The 21,096-nt window shown below is 45.5% G+C and overlaps 1 protein-coding gene across 1 annotated transcript; it reads left to right on the top strand.

The window, feature by feature from the left end:
* Positions 1–455: 455 nt before the first annotated feature.
* Positions 456–20,803, top strand: Rab23 (RAB23, member RAS oncogene family). Its single transcript, XM_034521646.2, has 8 exons — positions 456–595; positions 2,136–2,206; positions 3,858–4,076; positions 5,021–5,106; positions 13,017–13,173; positions 15,037–15,119; positions 16,297–16,389; positions 17,424–20,803. Exons 3-8 carry the CDS (start codon positions 3,922–3,924, stop codon positions 17,561–17,563), a joined length of 714 nt encoding a protein of 237 aa, XP_034377537.1. The 5' UTR covers positions 456–595; positions 2,136–2,206; positions 3,858–3,921; the 3' UTR covers positions 17,564–20,803.
* The last annotated feature ends 293 nt before the right edge of the window (positions 20,804–21,096 follow it).

Here is a 21,096-nt window from a genome sequence, read left to right as displayed (position 1 = left end):
GTTAGCCATCAGTCTTCTATTTTGTTCAGTCATACGCTACAAAGTGTTTGTCTTCACTCAACAATTTTTCTTTTGGACACTCATCACTTCGATGCTACCACGTGCGTCTCAGGTGGTGACAGACTTCTGAGGCCCCTGGATGCCTGACCCTGTGTAGGGAAACAAGCAGCGCCTTTAATAGGTTTGCACATCCTGCTCACCTTGGTCTCCTTGGGTACCAAGGCCTGAGGCTGTGGAAACCCAGCCCGCTCCTTCCCTGCCAGCGCAGGGCGGGGCCGGCGCTGAGCATGCGCAGACGAGGTGGCGCATGCTCCTCAGCGAGACGGGCGGGAGTCCGGCGCGCCCTCCATCCCCGCCGGCGTCGGCGACGAGTAGCCCGGTGAACCCGGATACTAACAAAGTTCGCTGGAGACTCATAATCGTTCTGAAAGAGCGGAGCCCGTGCGAGGCGTCCTCGGGGAGGAGCTCGGCTCGGTGTTGCGGGCTGTGCGTTCCGGGCACGGTGTTGCGGGCTGTGCGTTCCGGGGCTCGGTGCTGCGGGTTGTGCGTTCCGGGTTGCGGACTCCAGGCTGAGGGTTCCGGGCTGCGGGCAGAGGTGAGTGCGGCCTGCGCGGCCTCCGCTCCGGGCTGCGGTGCGGCCGGGATGTCGCTGTGGGCGGGGACAGAGGCTGCGGGCGGCGCTCTGCTCCCGCGTCTTCGTCCTCGTGGGGACCGCTCCGCACCGACGACCCCGGCCGCGGCTCGCACACCAGCCGCCGTGGCTTCCCAGGAGCGGGAACCCAAGAGTGGGAGAACTCGATGCGGGAGGGGCGCACAAGGCTGTGCGACTCCGCCTGGGACGAGCCCTGTACCTTCTGTATCGGGCGTGATGTTGTAGAACAGAAAAAACAAACCCGGCAAGCCTTTCTTTAGCAAGTTGACCCATCCTTTCCTTTGCCAACGCCAGAGACTGCACTGGTTGCCAAGGGATATGAAATCGAGAGGGAATGATATTGATAATCATTGTCAGTTTTTAATTATACCCGGATTTGTGCTTTTCTAAGAACATAATTATTTTTTGCATCTTTTTTTTCTTAAAAGCGAGCGTGATTTGGGATAGGGTCTCACTGTGATGTCTTGGCTGGCTTGGAACTTGTGTAGACAAGCTGGCCTCAAACTCAGAGATGCACTTGCCTCTTCCTCCTGCGTGCTGGGATGCAGTGTTTTAACTCTAGTTTCCGAGAATCTTAACAGTTATTCCCGGCACTACGATCTGCTTTCATGTCTTTGTCTAAATTTTATTTTTTTAACTTCCATATGGAAAAAAAAAAAAAAAAAAAAAAAAAAAAAAAAAAAAAAAAAAAAACATTTGGAGCGTTTTAACTTCCATATGGTAAAAAAAAAAAAAAAAAAAAAAAAAACATTTGGAGCGTTTTAGATTCATGTAGCCACAGATACAGTCAGGATAGGGAACCAGCCCTACTACCTGTTAAAACCTCATGTTGTCTCTTTATATCTCACCTCTTCTTCCTGATTTCTAGAAATCACTGATGTTTTCAGAATGTCACTTAAGTGTAACAGTTTGAGATGTTGACAACTGTCTTCAGTGACTATATATAAGCAACCTTTGAGATTAAAGATGCAGCCCCGTTGGTATTTTGGGGGAAAGGGAGGTTCTAAATGTATTTTTGAGACAAGAGCTCAGGTGGTCCACACTAGCCTCAGACTTGCTCCAGTAGCCAAGGATAATCATGACCCTATGATTCTTCTGCCCCCACCTCCCAAGTGCTGTGATGACAGACATGTGCCATCATGCCAAGTATGTGTTTGTGCTTCCAGGCATGGCATCCAGGGCCTTGTGGAGCTTGGCAAACAATATACCAATTGAGCCACATTGTCTGTTCCCACAGTTTACCGTATGGATAATCTCCATTCCCTCTCTCTTTTTTATTGCTAAGTATTTAATTAGGTAGATGGGCCAAACATATTCAGTTATATTATCCACCCACTGAAGTGCATTTGGGTAGTTTCCAATTTAATGTGATTACAAATAGAATTGTTATAGGGCTGGGTGGGGGGAATGGCTTATTTTGTTGTTGATGATATTATTGAGGTGTTTGGGGTTTTTTTGTTTGTTTGTTTTTTTTAACTTCTAGGGAAAAGGAAGTCGACTCCCCAAAACTGAGCCAGTGTGAAACACAAGCTGGATGAACAGGGTCAGATCTTGGTAAGGACTGTAGATTTGTATCGTTACTGTTTTTGTTTTCTGAGATGACATTTTCACTGTGTAGCCCACACTGGTCTGAAACTCCCAGTTGCTCTCCAGCCTCAGTCCACCCTGTGAGGCCCAGAATGACGACATTCTCCGCCACTCCTGCTAGATTTAGATTTGCTCCTGAGCTTAAGAGTAGTAAGAAGCTGGTAGTTGAAGTCTTGGTTTCATCCTAGACTGTTGAAATCATATTCTCTGAGCACAGGATCTGTGTTCTTTGAAGTTCTGGGTGCCAGCATAGGTATAGAGTGCAGAGTCTCTAGCATAGGCTCGTGGGTCTAACATTTACGTGAATATAAAATCCCGTGAGGGAGAGTGTCCATTTGAACTGCTAAAGAAGCAAATGCCAAGATAGAATTAGCCAGGAGAGAACCTTATGGGGGGGCATTCGTGTGACCGCCGAAGAGCCTTAAGACTGCGATGCCCTTTGACACCTGTGAAAGGAGGGTTTCGAGGAAGGAGCGCCAGCCTACAGCTGCTCTGGTGGAGAGCCCAGTGCAAAGAGGAACCCCACACTCCTCAGGCTAGTCCTGCCCACCAATGTTCCTCTTAGGCAAGTGTGGATCCTGTGGTACATCCCAAAGGTGGCAGTGCAAGCATCTTTCTGAAGGGAAGGCTACGCCTTTCTTGTTTGTTTTGTAGCCATCATCTCACTGTAGACCAGGCAGACTTTAAACTTGTGGTGAGCCTCCTTCCTCTGCCTCTGAGTGCTGGGATTGCAGGTTTGGACCACCATGCCCAGCTTGCACTTCTCTTCAAAATTACATTCATGGCTACTGCTGCGAAGTTTCTGATGATGGATGATTAGATCTCAGGAGGCCCGCTTTAACAAGTACTTCTAGGAGATTCTTCAGACCATTCAAGTTTCTGAAATACCTGGGGCAACTCTGAAGAATTAGGAGAGTTCTTGCATTTCAGGTGTAGTCTGTGTAGTGATGGGTTCCAGTAAACAGAGTTTTACTGGATATAGAATAGCCAAGTAGGCTGGTCATTTCAAGAACGAGGACATTAACTTTCTATTTTTTTTTATATAAAACATGCATATTCTATTACTTTGATTGTCTGATAAGCTATGACTGGTCTCAAACCAAATAATTTGTTGCTTTAGATAATTTGCAGCGTTCGCTGTGATGTGCACACTGAAACAGTTAACCCAGAGCTCAGTCTCATACATGACTCTATATTATTACACAAAACCTTTCTTTGGCTGCTTATAAAAAAGGATCTCTAAGGTTTAACAAGCAGTTTTCTCAGGTTTTGTATCTACAAACGCCTTTGTAGCTACACAGTGTGGGGTTCACTGTTAAGTAAAATGAATGTTTGCATGTGTAACTTACACATTGCTAACATTTGTAGTGTATCCTTGGTCAGCAACCCTGTGAGATGGATATTATTGCCAGGAAATTGAAAAGGCTAAGTAATAAACTTAGTTCTTCAACCCCAAGGACAAGACTCTGTCTCTATGACAGAGAGAATTGTATGGATAAATCTTTTACCTTTCAAAGGTTAAAAAGAGAGAAGGTGGGGTGGGAGCCTCAGTCGTACAGGTTATTGCAGTGCCATGTGATTATTTCTTGATTAAAAACAATTTTGTTTTAAATTATAGGTTTGAGGGAGACGATCTGATCTCCTGGAGTTAGAGCTGGTCCAGAAACTGGTCCTGTTTCAAAATGTTGGAGGAAGACATGGAAGTGGCCATCAAGATGGTGGTGGTGGGGAACGGGGCAGTAGGAAAGTCCAGCATGATTCAGCGTTACTGCAAAGGCGTCTTCACAAAAGACTACAAGAAAACCATCGGCGTTGACTTTTTGGAGCGACAGATTCAGTACGTACCTGGCGCTTTATCCCTTGGTTCCAACTTGTAAAGTGGACTGGAAAGAGAAGCAGCCGTGCGGTCCATCCATGCCAGGCAGTGATTGGTGGAGGCTTGTGGAGCAGTTAATGCTGTTGGGTTATGTTTTTTAAATGAGGTCTTCACGTTGCCCACACTGGCCTTGACCTTGCTTTGTGACCAAGATGACCCTAAACTCCAGTCCTTGTGCTTGTCCTCCCAGGCTTCAGCTCACACCGCTGACCCTATGTTTATTTTTTTGAGACAGTCCTTTTGTTGCCCACGCTGGCTGCAAGCTGTGTTGCGATAATATAACTGTAGCACAAATTCAGGCTAGCCTGCCCCAGGGTCCAGAGCTGGATGGCAGATACGCACCATCATGCTGACACTCAGGGGCCTGACCTATTCCCCAGGAATAGGATAGCACTGTATTTACTAATCTAATACTCTCAGTAACATTTGGTGTCACTCAGTGGTAAAGCACATGACTAGCATGCAAAGGGACCCGGGTTTGATCTCCAGCACCACCCAGTGATAGAGACCACAGCGACTGCAGTGAGAATCAACTACACGACAATGGTTTTTGTTTGTTTCTTTAACATAGAGGTCCACCAAGCTGGCTGCTTCTTTCCCAATTCTAATCCCATTGCAAGGATGCCAAACCCATTTAGAGTGGTGTAGTAAGAGGAGGAAAAGATTCGACCCGAGGGATTCCACTTTCCCACTCCTGCTGATCTCAGAGCCACTGTCTCCGACTCACTGTAGAAACAGTCAGACAGGGTGTAATGTAGCTATACTTTCACTACTAGAAACGTCCCTGTCATTCAAAACCATTTCACTCTGAGAATCAACAACACAGCTTTCAGACTTTTGATTTAAAGTAAACATGTACACAAACCTTTCCATTTTGGATAGAATAAACTCATCTCTTGTTTCAGAGTTAACGATGAAGACGTGAGACTAATGTTATGGGACACTGCAGGTCAAGAGGAATTTGATGCAATCACAAAGGCCTACTATCGAGGTAAAATAGGAAACCTTTCTTCTGGCTAAAGATATTGCTTTTTTTTTTTGGTGTCTTACGGTTTCTGTTGGCCTGACAAAATACCATGACCAAAATTAAGTTTAGGAAGAGAGGGTTTACTTCATCTTACAGTGTTCAGGTCACACTCTGTGTCACAGAGGGAAGTCAGGGCGGGGACTCTGAGCAAGAACTGAAGCACAGACTGTGGATGCATGCTGCTTCTCTTGCCTAACACTCCCAGAGCCCTGAGTTCAATTCCCAGAACCAGAAAATGATAACAGCAAAAACAAAGGAAGTACTGGCCGGGTGTGGTGGCACACACCTGTCATTTCAACAAGGGGGAGGCAGAGAAGGAGGGTCATGGCAAGTTTGAGGCTAGCCTGGTCTATGTAGCCAGTTCCAGGCAACCAGTGATAGATAGGGGATCTCAAAATATATATAAAGAAATAAAGAAAAGTTTTAGGGGGTTTTTAAAGGCTCTCGTTCAGTATCCTTCTAAAGAGTTTTTTTTTAATTTATTTATTTTATGTACATGAGGGTACTGTAGCTGTTTTCAGGCACACCAGAAGAGGGTATCAACTCTTGTTACAGATGGTTGTGAACCACCATGTGGTTGCTGGGAATTGAACTCAGGAAGAGTCAGTGGTCTTAACCACTGAGCCATTTCTCCATCCTCCCTTCTAAAGATCTTGTAAAGAACTAAAGCTTTGTACTGTAGACAGTTTGTCCCACCCTAAAGTCACATGATGCCCAGAGGCCCGAGAGATAGAATCAGCCAGAAACTGGTCCACCTGTTTCTTTCATTCCTTCTTCAAGAAAACATTGGCATCTGGTTTACTTTCTTCCCCATGATTGAGTTTTGCTATTTTATTTTTATGATTTGGTGCTGCTAAGGATTGAAGCCTGGGCTAGGCACATACTCTTCGAGTCTACTGAATCGTCCCCCCTGGGTAGTGATTATAACCCTACCCACTCACTACTCTAGTACCTTTTAGATAATCCCAGATCACACCATTCTCTGTTTGTAAAGTCTGTTCGTCCCCAGAAGTACAAAATGACTCTAGTGTTGGGACTTGGATTGTAAACACGATGTTTAAATTACGTTCTGTTTCCCTTGGATTAAAAGGCTTTAAATGGCTTTGGTTTCTGTAAATTCATCCTTTTAACTGAAAATGGCTGTAAGTTTATAAAGAGATGCCTGTGAAGAGCTCTTCACAGTAATGTAACCAACTTCTTATCCAGGTAAGTTAGGATGGCACTGGGAGCTCCTCCTTGTGTGCACTTCTCATCACAAAGAAGGGGGGCTGAGTGAGGGGGAAACGGCAGCAAGTCTCTTAACATTTGAGAGGTGCTTTGTTCTGTATCCCTGTATGGTTTCTTTGGGATTCCTTAAGGTCACTGAAAACAGAAAAACACCTTCAGATTGGCTTAGGGCACAACAAGGCGTATTCGTTTGATTAATAGAGGAATAGCCTTTCACACTTAATTTGTAGGATTGTAGCTGGGCGTGATTTACGCCTTTAATCCCAATACCCAGGAGGCAGAGGCAGGTGGATATCTATGAGTTTGAGGCCAGCCTGGTCCACATAGTGAGTTCCAGGCTAGCCAGGGCTACATAGAAACAGAGGGACCCTGTCTCCATGAAAAATGGTGTCTACCCTGGATTAAGGTTGATGGTGTATATACCCAGTGTTGTGTCTGTGTTTCCCCTCTAGTGTAAACATGGCAAGTGTCAAATATTTTATTGAGTACCTAATGTCCATCACTAGGATGCTCTTTCCCAGCACCGGAGCAACATGAGGCGAAGTAGGCGAAAGGCCAGTCTTTAAGAGAAGGGAACGGCCGAGTGTGGTACTTAGTCCTATCTCTCTGGAGGCAGAGGCAGGTGGCCCTGTGAGCTCAAGGCCAGCCTGGTCTACAGAGTGAGTTCCAGGACAGCCAGGGCTGTGTAGAGAGACCCTGTCCCAAAAACAAAGAGAAAAGAAAAGAGAGAAAGGCATGCCAGGCAAAGTCATTAAGGATCATATAAAGTCTATTAACCTACATGATCTGAGCTGCATGTTTGTTTGTTTGTTTGTTTGTTTGTTTTTAGGGGTGTCCTCTATATGTGACGTAATATATGTGTATATATGTGACGTATATATGCGATATATAGTAGGAATACCATAGTCATCAGTTGGGCCCCGTGATGTAAAGGAAGCAGAGGGGCTTAGGAAGGATCCTAATGAAAATCATTTTCTTCTGCGTCCCTGAGTCCACGTTCCCTGATGCATCCTGGGACGTTTCGTCCCTGAGTCCACGTTCCCTGATGCCTCCTGGGACGTCCCTGAGTCCATGTTCCCTGATGCATCCTGGGACGTTTCGTCCCTGAGTCCACGTTCCCTGATGCATCCTGGGACGTTTCGTCCCTGAGTCCACGTTCCCTGATGCATCCTGGGACGTTTCGTCCCTGAGTCCACGTTCCCTGATGCATCCTGGGACGTTTCGTCCCTGAGTCCACGTTCCCTGATGCCTCCTGGGACGTTTCGTCCCTGAGTCCACGTTCCCTGATGCCTCCTGGGACGTTTCGTCCCTGAGTCCACGTTCCCTGATGCCTCCTGGGACGTTTCGTCCCTGAGTCCACGTTCCCTGATGCATCCTGGGACGTTTCGTCCCTGAGTCCACGTTCCCTGATGCCTCCTGGGACGTTTGATTTGATGGTTGGAACACTTGAAATAGTTCACTATCTTTAATTCCAGTCTTTCTTCTATCTGACTCTAGCTCCACCACATGTGGAGTGGCGAGCTCTAATTTTAGAAGACATTGGTCTGTAGTATCTAAGCTGTTGTAACTCTCATTTGTGGATAATAACCTGATTTGTCCTATTATCTTGCTTTGAACCAGATTCTACTTTGGGAAAGTAAAGAGAAAGTTACGTTCCAGACGAGATCAGATAACAATACAGTATCTTTCTAATTCCTTCTCAGCAGCAGAATTACCCTGTCCTAGTGTGCCAGGTATTTCTGTTAAGGTGGACAAGAGGCAACAGCAGTGGGAAACAACCTCACCAGGATCTTCTCAGTTCACACAGAGGGAAGTGGATCCAGGGAAGTGGGTCCAGTAGGAGTAATTCTGTAGTATTGTTCATCCATTTCCTATTGGCAGGGTGTGAATATTTAGTATTTTATTATTTTTTTCTATTTAGTATTTTTCTAATCCTAACTGCATCATAAAGTTCCTTGAAGATTCATTTAATCAGGGAGCATGAGCTACAAACTCCATCTATTATTTTTCATAAAATCTCCATAGACCATTCATCCTAACCTGGGCATTAAGAAGTTTGGCCATTTCTCCATAGCTGCCTCATAGATTCCATCTGTGTTGACATTGGTAACCGTCTGTGCTGTGCTGAAGGACACACTTCTTCCCACCTCTGTCTTTGAGTCAGCCCTGCAAAGTTGTCTGGTATTTTTAGACCATTCTTGCAATATGTCACTTAAATTTACAAGAGTTCCCCATCTTTTCTCCTCTCCTTTTTTCAATTCATTTTTATTTGATGTGTTCAAGTGTTTGCCTGCATGCCTGCCTGTATGTGTACCACATGTATGCAGTGCTCCTGAAGGCCACAAGGGGGTGTCGAGGATGCCCTGGAACTCAAGTTCCATGGGTTATGAGCCACCGTGTAGGTGCTGGGAATGTCACCTGGAGTTTGAAGCTACCAAGTTAGTTCCTGTGGATCAGAGATCACGTGATTGGTAGGTTTTGATAGGTGCAATACTATGAGATCTCCAGGCCACACTTACTGGGCAAATGGTCACTAGACAAGTTATGCTGTGACAGGGAACATGGGCAGACTCCTCAGAGCAAGTGTTAGATCTAGGAATTGGATGTATCTTATTCCAGTATTGATGGCAATGCAAATAGTTTTTAAAAAAAAGTGGAGAGAATTTATTTCAGTGTCTTGGCTATAGACGTTGACGCTCTAAATTACAGATATCCAAAAAGGAATTCCCGTAGGTATAAGGTTTACAATAGGGCTCTTCCTGGATTTTTTTTTTTTAAGTTCAAGTTACACTAAATTAAAAGTCCTTTCCTGGGGGCAATGAGAAATTTGAATCTTTTCAAGAATAAAGACTTGGCTCAAGTAAGATGGGAGGTCTGGGTAAGAAGCAGGCACAACTGAAGCATAGCTAGAGCAGGGGTAGCCTCATTCAAGACTTCAGTATCAACATTTTTATCTTCTAAGGAAACATACTAAAGAATATTTTTAAATTCTCAGAAAATTTCTGAAAGGTCCCAGGATAGGGTTTTAAGCCCTATTGCTGGCCCTTATTTGATGGTGCAGTAGGAGGTGAGGATCATCCCACCTTTCTGGGGTCCACATGTGACGTCAGGAGGAGGTGCTGCATGTCAGAGGTGGACATAGGACCCTGAGCTTGTGCTGCAGCACGGAAGGCAGTTAAAGTGCCTGACAGGGTCCTTTCCATTGGGGGCAAAAGACAGACAATTACTGGCTGCTTGATTCAACAGGGACGCTAAAAGAGACACTGCAAAGCAGGCTGCTTTCAGGGAAGGTTGGATAACATGGTGCGGGTATTAGGCACCACTGACTGATAGTTGGTGAGGGATGACTTGGCTGTGGCGTGGAGCTCCCGCACCCGCACAGACCTCTCCAACCTTCCCGTTGGCTCCCTTGTTGTACTGGCTGCTGTAGGGGCTGTGCAAGGGTTATGAGTCCTTCTCTCAGAACTCCTCTGTATTAATCAGGGTTTTCTAGAGTCACAGAAATTATGGGTAGTCTCTGCATAGTAAGGGAGTTTGTTGATGACTTACAGTCTGTAGTCCAGCTCTCCAACAATGGTCAGCAGCAGCTGTGAGTGGAAGTCCAAGGACCTAGCAGTTGCTCAGTCCCACAGGGCAGGCAAAGAGTCTTCCTTCTTCCAGTGTCCTCATGGAGGTCTCCAGCAGGAGGTGTGGCCCAGATTAAAGGTGTGTGTCAACACACCTGGACCTGGGACTTGCTTTGTCCCAGATGACCTTGAACTCAGAGATCTCCTTGCCTTGATCTCCTGGGATTCATAGCCACTAGGCCTCAATATCTCCATGCCAAGATCCAGGTCAGAAACTTGTATCTCCCAGCCTCAAGATCAGGATCACAGGTGAGCTTCCCAATTCTGGATTGTAGTTCATTCCAGATACAGTCAAGTTGACAACCAGGAATAGCCACATCCTCTGTGATGGGATTGATTCCCAGGAGGCCTTCTTCCTTCCAGAGAGCAGCCAGGGCAGCTGACCTTATTACCTGTGTCTGTTGAGGATTTGTCCATGATTCCATGGTACTTGTGAAAGAAGGCTATCAGCTTCCTCTTAGAGAGATCTTCTGGCTTCTTCATAGGTGGTGTGGAGACCTTGGGGGCCACCGTCTCCCAAACTTATCATCTTTAGCTTTTAGGGAAAGGCACAATGAACATTTTATGTTTCTAAAAAGTTGCATCCTAACAGGGGACAGGAACACAAACCAGCAGTAGAAGAGTCGACACCTGCAGTTTTCCAGTTGAAACTCGATGGGGTTTGTCTTGGAGGCAGCTACAGAGCGGTTAGAAACTCCCACCGTTCAAATCCTACTTTTCCTCTGAGGAGCGGAGTTTTTAAACAGTGGGATTTAAAGCAGACAGTAGCTCTAGTACCCGGCAGGGCCTTTGCTTCTTCTTGGTTAATAATTATTTCTATTTCTCTCAAGGCATCACTAAGAGAAAAGGAAAACTCTGGATTCCCACACAGCAGCCCCCTTCCAGTCTGGTGTTTTCTTCCGAGGTCTCTCAAGGCCTGTTGTCCGTTTGGGAGAACATCAACTTGAGTCTCTTTCGGTGTTGAAATGTCTAGGCTTTTTACAAGTCCTCTTGTCCCAGAATGGGGGAGCTAGTCTCTTTGTCAGGAAACTTAACTGTTTTAATTACAAGTTCATAATCTGGGCAGCCATGTCTTTTTCCCCCCACTCATAATAGTTCTTAAAAGTTGACCTGCCCATACTGTGTGGCCCATACTGTGTGGCCCATACTGTATTCAAAGTGACCAGATCTTCCAGCTTTTCCATTGTGGAGGATTTAACAAAGCATCACTTTGTCCTCTAAGTCCTCAGGGGACGTTCGGACACGGCTACCTCCCGTAAGGCGCACTGGTCAGGGAAGCCCCAGAGGTACCAGGGACAACCCAGACTGTTGCCGTTTCTCACTGTTTCCACCACGTCCAGATGGTCAGAACTCACTCTCTATAAAAGACATAGAGGAGTCAACCTCTGCTGACCGGGAAACTCTCCCAGATAGCTCGCTCTCACAGGGCTGGGAAGCACCGTGCAGGCTCTTGGAGGAGAGGAGAAAACATCAACATCTCATTTAGCATTGTACTCCTTATGGTACCATATAACAGACAGCCATGCCTGGCCACATGTGCTCACTGGCACCGTAGTATGCCAGTGGGGGACAGTTATGGGGTGACCAACTTCCTGACTGAGTATGGAGCTGGCATGCCTGGTACTGCGAACATAGAAGCCCATGACTGAGATCTTAGGTCCCCGGTGGGGAACCTACTGCTGCCTTGTTAAACGCTGTGCTAGTAGTTGTGAGTTGCCTTCTAATGGTTTGTGCTTACGTGTACAGGTTTGGGTTGCTCTCAACTATAGTGAGAAGCTGCTTGTTTCCAGTGGGTGGCAGTTAATACAGACATTCATAAACAGTCAGAGTGGTGAGGGAATGGAGCGCTCAGCTGTGGGGCCCCCACCCCCAGTCAGAGTGTGGGAGACACCACCAGGGGGCAGAGAACATTTAAAGGCGGGTAGAATGGGGAGCTGTGATACTGACTTCTGGGCATGGCATGACTGTGATACTCCGTGCTTATCTGCTCAAGACCTGCAGTCCATCAAGCCAGTTAAGATTCCAGCCTGGGTGAGGCAGGGCCCCTAGCAGAGGAGCTATTGCCAGTGAGAGTCAGCACCATGATTGGTGTCTCTGATCTGCCTGTTTCAGGCTTCTCCTGTGGTGCCATAGGTAGTTTTTACTATGTTATTTGCCTTTAAACCAGTCAAGTCTCTTCTTGAGCCCCACCTCCAGCCCCAGTGGTTTATTTGGGAAGCAGCAGAAAGGGGAGGATGTTAGGGAAGGGGGAGCTTCAACAGCCTGAGGCTACTACTGTATTGAATATAAAAACTAATTCTCACTGCAGGAAACTTGGGTTCAGTCCCTTTAAAGAACCTTGTAGAGCTGCCTGGGCAGGCTCAAGGATTTACCAAATCCTGTGGGAATGCCCTAAGAAACCCAAGAAGACACAAATAAAAACAAAATCCCTTAGACACAAAAAGAGGAAAGTGCTGGAGGTGCTGGCCAGTTGGTGACCGGCACAGGATGGATCTCTGCAGCTGTCCCACAGGGAGGGGACACAGGCAGGGGCTGGCCTACCTCAGTGTCTGCCTGGCCAGTGTCCACCGGTCGCTCAGTTACTCCCAGGTCACCTCAGCTGTTGCACCAACATTACGTCTTCCTCTGTCCTGACATTCTGTTAGCCTCTGCCAACCTAATAGCTGGGGGGAGCTGTGTTTAACACTGAGTTTTTCTGAGATCTGTGCTTTAAGCAGACTACAAATCTCACCATGAGGCTTTCAGCAAAAGCCTACCGTTCCCACTTACTGTCCTTTCTGCCTTTAGGTTGGAATTAAGCCCTGTTTTGTAATGTTTAACTATAATGTGTTCAGTTTGAGTTAACTTTGACACTTGAACTGATTGTTCTTCATAACAGCCTGTGCTTTTAATTTGAAAGTCCATTGACTGAAGCCTAAGCAGAATGTTTAAATGTGTGTTTAGTGTTGATCCAGTGGGAGCCATCCTGAGTGGAAGTTGTCTGTGCTAATCTGGTGACAGTTTCCTTTTGTGATCTTGCAGGAGCCCAGGCTTGTGTGCTTGTGTTCTCTACCACAGACAGGGAATCTTTTGAAGCAATTTCCAGCTGGAGAGAAAAAGTAGTAGCAGAAGTTGGAGATATACCAACCGCACTTGTACAGAACAAGATCGATCTGCTGGACGATTCATGTATCAAAAAGTAAGATGTCTTCTCATTTTTGCCTGCCCTCCCTCCCATCTCTCTTTCCTGTTCTTTGTGGCCTCTGTGTCTACCCCCTACTCCCCTTGCTTAAATCTGTATTAAAGCATTTCTCATACTGACTTGTCCTGAAATTCTTTCTGTGGTAGACATAAAAGTCTGCTGCCACAGGGGACTGTAGGCAGGGCTGATGTGCTTCTCCTACCCCATGGTGCACAACTGGATTCCAGCATGCTGGAAGCTGAAGTGGAGCTGCCCAAGATTTGGGCTAGCCTGGGCTACATAGGAAGGACCAATTTTTAAAAAATTAATTAAAAAGGGAAGGAAGAGAACAAAGCTTCTCTAGGTGTTCGAATGTTTATAGTAAGTAGATCTCTGTGTGGATGGCATTAAGCAAGTTTTATAGTCTCAGAACTGTTAGCTCAATTTAGAAAATTTGTGCATGAGAGAGGGAGTGGGGAGGATGTTATTTGAGGCAGGGTCTCTCCATCAACATGGAGAGGAGACCACTGCTAGCCTTTAAAAAACAAACTAAAACCAACAAGGCTTATACTTAGCAAGCCCCAGTGACCCTCCTGTCTCCATACCCCAACAGCTGTGGTCTTTGAGGTGTGTATGAGACTGTACCCCACTCATTAGCTGGGTGCTCTGATCTGACCTAGTAGTCCACATGGCTATATAGCAAGCTGTCTTTTTAACCATGGGGCCATCTCTGTGTTCCCTCGGCTTTTTTAACAGTTAATCATCCATATACATATTTTATATATCCATATACATTACTATACATATTTATTCCTTATTAATAATAGTTTGATAGCTTTTAAACACTTGCTTTATTTTTACCTTTTCTTTCTCTTACTCTCTTTCTTGCTTTGCCTGTTGAGAGTGAGTGGCTCTGTAGCCCAGGCTGGCCACAAGCTCATTCCCTTTCCAGGTGAACTCAGACCCATCCAGCCGCAGCCTCCTACATGCCGGGCCTGTATTCCTGTCCTGCATCCCGGGGGGAGGGGCTGCTCTGAGGCGGCGGCTCACTCACTTGATGTTCTCATATTCTTATAACATGGCAGCCATTTTCTTGAGAGGAACCATAATGACTTTGATGACCTCTCCAAAGGCTCTTATTGGACATAGGCCAGTCTTAGTGACAGGGTTTGGAGATCTACCCAGGGAATGCAAATCAGCAGTCTGGGGGTCACAGGGAGCCATTTTGGAGCAGGCCAACTGCAGTCCCATAAGTCTACACAGTCCTCATGAAAATAAAACTCTGTCACCAGCATGGGCACGAATGTGCTTTGTCCTTTGGCAGGAAGGGGACGATAAGTAACTGACAGAGTACTAGACTCTAATGCTGTTAAAGATAACCAGCTTCTTACCATGATCTCATGGATTCTAGAGTGGCCTCAAGCTCTTGTAACTGAGGGTGACCTTGAAACTTTGACTCTTCTGCCTTGTTATTCGGGCACTATCCCAACTGAGCTGTGGCTCCAGACCCAATTTAAGATATTCTCTAGAGAAAAGTAATATATAACTGACTTCTAGATACACATTTTGTTCCCAGCTATTGTAAATGATTGGTAGGTATCCCACAAGAGGAAGGCCCTGTTCAAGTGCCACACTCAGCTTCCTCTCCATTTTAGTTAAGGGAAAACAGCACCCCTCCACCAGCCACCCATATTATCCCCACACCCCCACACCCCTTCACCCTCCACCCCCTTTACCCCTCCACTCCCCCCAATGCCCGTCACCTCCCATTAGTCCTCTACCTCCCTTTCCCCCTCCGCCCCTCTGGTGTCGTAGATACATTGGAAGGTGACTTAGGAGACCCTCTCAGCTGTCCTGGCTTTGTTTTTGATTGCTGTGCAGTGAGGAAGCTGAGGGACTGGCCAAAAGGCTAAGGCTGAGGTTCTACAGGACGTCCGTGAAGGAGGATCTGAATGTGAACGAAGGTAACCACTGCAACACAAGTTTGGCTTGTTTTTTAAAAGGTTATTTCCATTGTGCTTAGAAATTGGATTTCAAAACAATCTGAGAACAAAATTTTCTTCTTGCCACATCATATTAATTTTGAAGGTGTTCTGTTCCAAGGGTCCCTAATGAGTCAGTAATATTTGTAGTTCTTTGACACTTTCTCTCCTGAGATTATAGTGAGCTCCTCTTGGCCAGCCTTTGTTTTCATAGCTCTTAAACCTAAGCTGTGGTCCAGCAGGCACCCAGCAGGTGTTCAGCCCTGCAGCCCAGAGTGGGGGGAGACGGGACCAGCTCCCACGGAGTTTCCCACCATCCACACGCCTGTGCACACACAGAGTAAATAACTGACCGAAAGACATATTATATAAATAATCTATGTATTCCTTGCATAACTTTTAGAAGTTACCAAATTGTTTTATTATTGTACCGTAGTAGAAACTCTGCCAGGCATCGACATTTCTTCACTATTTTCTAGTTTAAGACAGGAAGGTCAGCCAGAAGGTGGTGGCGCAAGACTTTAGTCCCAGCACTCGGGAGGCAGAGGCAGGTGGGTCTCTGAGTTTGAGGCCAGCCTGGTCTACAGAGTGAGTTCCAGGACAGCCAGGGTACAAAGAGAAATGCTGTGAACAAGACAAAAACAAATGGAGTACAATTAAAGACAATTTAGAGATTTTCTTCATTCTGGAATTTTCATGTTTCGATTGCAGCTGGATTGTCATTAGGGTCTTTCCGCTGTGCACTTTTCTTCATCTGAAGAAAGTGAATGTGTCTTTCAAGACTGAACTAGTTTAAGCAGGGCGTAGTGGGTGTGTGCCTGTGTCCTAGCACTTAGGAAGTGCAGGCAGGAGTTCAGGCCAGCCTGGGCCTTGTCTCCAAACAAGAGGATGAGTCAGGGTCACATGGCCATGTGTTCAGCATGTCCAACTTCTCAGACAGCAGAGCCGGCCATACAGTGCACTCCTCTCTCCGCTAGACACTTCAGTGACCAGCACATCACTGTACTTCTCAGGGGCTGCTCAAGTAATTTCTAAAAGTTGAATTTTAACTAAATTGTATCCTTTTAATCTAATGTAATTTAAAAGTTATGTAGAAAGTATAAATAATGCAATCTGAAAATAGACTTACTTGCATGATCATACTGTGTGTGTTTTCTAGTTTTTAAATATTTGGCTGAGAAACACCTACAAAAACTGAAACAACAAATAACTGAAGATCCAGAACAGACACATTCAAGTTGTAACAAAATTGGTAAGTGCACGGGAAACTCCTGCCCGTGCGTTGACCTGGCTCTCTACTTACTGTACGTACCTTTTAAAATGTGTAACGGGCTCATTTCTTTAAGAAGTCTGGGTTAAATCTGTTTGAATCTTGATTACTGAGCTCAGTGAGTATCAGCTCTCTTGTTAAACTGGGATTTGTCACTTCTGAGTTTTCACTCCACACAGCAGTGATGCTGTTTGATGCTGTCTTGGCCTCAGAGGCTCATGGACACAGAGACAGGCACCCCACCTTTAGTACACACTCCCTCCTTCCTTCCTTCTTTCTTTCCTTCCTTCCTTCCTTCCTTCCCTCCCTCCCTCCCTCCCTCCCTCCCTCCCTCCCTCCCTCCCTCCCTCCGTCCTTCCTTCCTTCCTTCCTTCCTTCCTTCCTTCCTTCCTTTGGAGCTGTGCAGTTAGATCTGCCTTTGAACCACCCGGTGGGTCTGTGGTCTCTCATGGGTATTGCACAAGATATATCTTGCTTGGGCATGGTGACAGCAAGATGAGACTAAGCTACACAAAAAGACCTTGTCTCCAGAAACCAAAACACGATGATATACTGTCGTATGGTATTTCTTCCCTGTATACTGTACATGACTGCAACTTCCCGTGGGCAGCGACTGGCCTTGGAGTCCGTTTCCTTGATGGTGCCTATGGCAGGGTTTAGTGTATCTTGATGTTCGGCAGTTCATGAGTTAGTGGTTCTGCTGTGTGTACAGCACATGTCAAGGTGCAGATATAATAGCTTCCTCTCTCACCCACTGGTCACTCTACCTGTCGGCCAATTTGGTTTCTGGTGTTTTAGCCTCAGGATGCAGTTCCTGGAGATGGTTAGCAGTCGGTTAGAGCAGCACTGAGTTAGGAAGCTGACCTGCATGCTCAGGATGTCTCTGTTCTAGTAAGGTAAAAAAACGGAAACAGCCGAGGTACTGGATTCTCTGTCTCCCTTTACTAATAACTGAGATGCACACGACAGGTGCCGTGGAAGTGGATCAGTCACTGTGCTTTCCCTGATTTATACAGGTGTCTTTAATGCGTCCCTTGGAAGTCACTTGGGCCAGAATTCAAGTTCCCTTAATGGTGGAGATGTCATCAACCTTAGACCTAACAAACAAAGGACCAAGAAAAGCAGAAATCCTTTCAGCAGCTGTAGCATACCCTAAACTGTCTTAGGGAGGAGAAAGCTGAATTGCACCGCACAGTTCAAGGCACCGTGTGCGGGGTGTGTCCTGCGTGTGTCAGCGGGCCTCACACTGCGCTCTCAAAGCTGACATTGTAATGTTGTTCTGCCACGCTTCTCAGAATGTAGATGGAGCCCTCTGCTGGGAACTTACTGCCCTGTGGACTCACTGTAGTTTTTACCTTAGACGAAGCTTCTCCTGTTTTTGAAGAGACATCATAGGAAATGTCAAAAACAGGATTTGCTGAATTTTAAATGCTGAAAACAAAAACAACATGACTAACTACATTGGTAACCATTTTACCCTGACGGACCAAGGAGAGATGGCGAGCTTTCTTGTTCTGAAACTGGTTGTCAAGCTTTTCTGGAATGTTCAATCTGAATGCTTAAAGGACATACCGAAGGGGAAACCCAGACTTTGTCAGACTGTCCCGGTGTGTGTGTTGTCAGAGGTACTCGTGCAATAACCGTGAGGTGTGGACTGTGGGTGTGTATGTGCATGCAGATGCCTGGCTCGGGCAGAAGGCCTGTGCCCTGGGAAACGGTGTGCAGATTCTAATTAGTTCACTCGTACAACCATTGTTCCTGGTCTCATATGAGACTCTAGGACATCCTTTACAGAACGAACTTGGACTCAAGTGTGCCAAACACTACCCCTAATTTTTACAGTCCTTTCCTATTAGACTTTGTATTTATGACATCTTGTAAAGCAGTTTCTCTCCGACAGGTAGGTGAAGGGAATGTAAATATCTGAGTGTTAGGTCCTGTCCCTCGGGGATGGACTCTCCAGCATCTTCTCCATGGCCACTGTAAGCACAGTGAGCTTGTCCCAGTACACACAGCAGCCTGCAGCCACTCACAAGACCCCATGGAGTATGTGCACACTAGCTTCTGGCTGCTCACTTGAGACCAAACTCTGAACTTCGAAGATGAAGGGAACCATCTTTGGTCCTAATCACAGATTTTCTGAAGCCCTGCAACTCGAAAGCATCCTTTTGTTTACACACTTGGTATAGCATTTTACGATTATTGCTTGAATTTTTCTGTGGCCTTTGGTTTACATGGCACCTTATCAAGAAGTATGGATGAGAAGCATCTGTAAAGAAGTGACCCAGTATGTAAATGAAGGTCAAAAACCTGTGAGTTGGACACTAGCCTGCCAAAGAAATAATGTCATGAATTCTATTAAAAACTCACTATCCCTTAGTCAGTAATTTGTTTTTGAAAGTATCAAAACCCGTTTCCACAGTCCTGGCTTTCGTATGACTTCAAAATATATAAAAGTGATTTTTCTTGGAACATGTGCTATGAAGTCCTTTTCTTTTCTTCCTTTTTTTTTTTTTTTTTTTTTTTTTTTTACTAAACTATATAGTTCCTGTATTTCTCTTGTCTTTTTTTAAGTTTACCCTCAGCGTACCACCCCCTCATGCCCAGATCCCTGTTGTGCACACAGTGGTCACTTAGCGCCCTTGCTCCATGGTGGACCCCATGCTTGCTTTTCACACCGTGCATCCCAAGCAGTGAAGATCAGCTGTGTGGTCAGCTGCCAGCGCCCCGTTGCTGGGGTAAGGCGAGGGGCGTGGCTCCTCAAGGGTCAAGTACAGACTCTTCAGTTTTGCATAAAGTAAATTTGTTGGTAAATAAATTGGTTGCCACTTTTAATGGCATTGGCAGAAAATTCATTCCTTATAGAACACCGTAGCTTTATGTACAGTCACTAAATGAGTGTTAAAAAGGTGTGTGCTGTGTCTCTATAAATAGTGTCTGGTGACCGCTGCAGTTTCCTTAATGTTTGTTACTTTGTCTCTTCCCCTGGAGCCAAGGACCAAACCCAGGGCTAGGCAAGCGCTCTGCCACTGAGCTAAATCCCCAACCCTTCCTTAATATATGTAACAGAAGTTTATGTGTTTTGTTTTACCCATTTTTTTTTTTTATGGAAGTGTTCATTACACATTTGAATTTTTACTTTGCAATACTGTATTTTATACCTAACTTTAAAAGGTCTAAAATCAGCCACAAGTAATATTAATTTATCAATACGTTCGATTCTGAAACCTTCAAAAGTCACATCATTGGTTTCTTCTGTGACTGTAATGCTGAAGAACTTTAGTATGACATTCCAGAGTTCGCCCTCTTATGGATGAACGCTGTCCAGGACTCTGGGCCGTTAGACATTGTGTGCTCTAGTTAACTTTTTTGCAGTATCACCGGTTTTTAGTGTCAGGCACATAGCTGTGGAATAACTGCCATATTTACGGTTCCTCAGGTTTCTTCCAGTCTCTGCCTATGAATGAAATAGTATATAAAACAATCCATATACGGCAGTTCAAATAAAAGCAGGTTGAACTGTTTCTTCTTGTCCACTCAAGGTGACAGTACACATGGAGATTTCAAATCCCAGCTAGCACTAACACAGAGAGGATGGCTGACCCCTTCCCTGCCGAGTGAAGTTTGGGCAGATGCTCCTGACTTGTGTAGGCAGTGCTGAGAACTCAGGGGTATGGCCCTACTGTCCCTGCCACCAGGGACTGGGGTCTTTTAGAGGATTTAGGATGAGCAAATGGCCTGATGTAGCACCCTAAAGTGCTCTTGTAATCTGAGATGATACTTGCCTTTGGAAGATTCTGGTGGCTGCTGTGAGGTGCCCTGGGAGCACCTCAGAGAGAATTGCTGCTGACTGGCTGCAGGGAGTCGGGGTGTGTGTGTGTGAAGCTTTGGTCTCCACAGCCCTAGGTGAACAGGTGGCTTTATTCACACTAACAGTTACTATGAACATTGTGTTGCTCTTAAGAGTTTCACGTATAAGACCTAAAAAAAATCTGTCATACAAATGAAGTTATCTGCACACAGGTAAACAGGTAAAACCCCAGCAGGGTCTGAAATGCCCAGGCAGCCAGCGCCCAGATGTGGCAGAATGATTCGGCCACAAGAGTTACTGCTACTTCTCTGTTGTCTCTTGAAATATCTGTAGTAGGATGTTGATAAATGGTATTTTAAAAATAAAAAAAAAAATGTTTGGATCAAAGGAAAAATTTAACCCCTTCTATATTTTTGTTACTAATAAATAATGCTTTTGTAAATCTGAATGGAAAACTACTTGTATGTATTCCTATTGACTGGTACTTAACGCCTTTGGGGTTAATTTAAAAATGTACTACTTGATTAAAATTTCCACAAAGATGAATTTCAATAACCAAAAAAATAAAACATTTCAAAGTTAGAATTGTGTGTGGTGTGTGTGACATGAGCCAGCAGTGTGGGGCAGAATACTCAAAGGAGCCAGGTGTGGGGCAGTGCTAGGCCGTCCTTGGCTAGAGTTCACTGGCATGCTCCACCTAGCTACTTTGAACACTGATATGCTCACAGTCTGGGCGCCGGTTACTCAGTTTCACCTAATAGTCATGCTTTAAGTGGTTTTGCTACAAACACTTTCACTACTAGCCTTTAAAAGAGTCATGTTCTTGTTTTGGGGCTTTGGGTCTCCCACACTGTTGTTGTACCTTCTGGTGTAAACTT

Source organism: Arvicanthis niloticus, chromosome 17 (genome assembly GCF_011762505.2).
Source record: "Arvicanthis niloticus isolate mArvNil1 chromosome 17, mArvNil1.pat.X, whole genome shotgun sequence".
NCBI lineage: Eukaryota > Metazoa > Chordata > Mammalia > Rodentia > Muridae > Arvicanthis > Arvicanthis niloticus.
The sequence above is the reverse complement of the archived record's forward strand: the minus strand, read 5'-3'. Positions and strand labels throughout refer to the sequence as shown.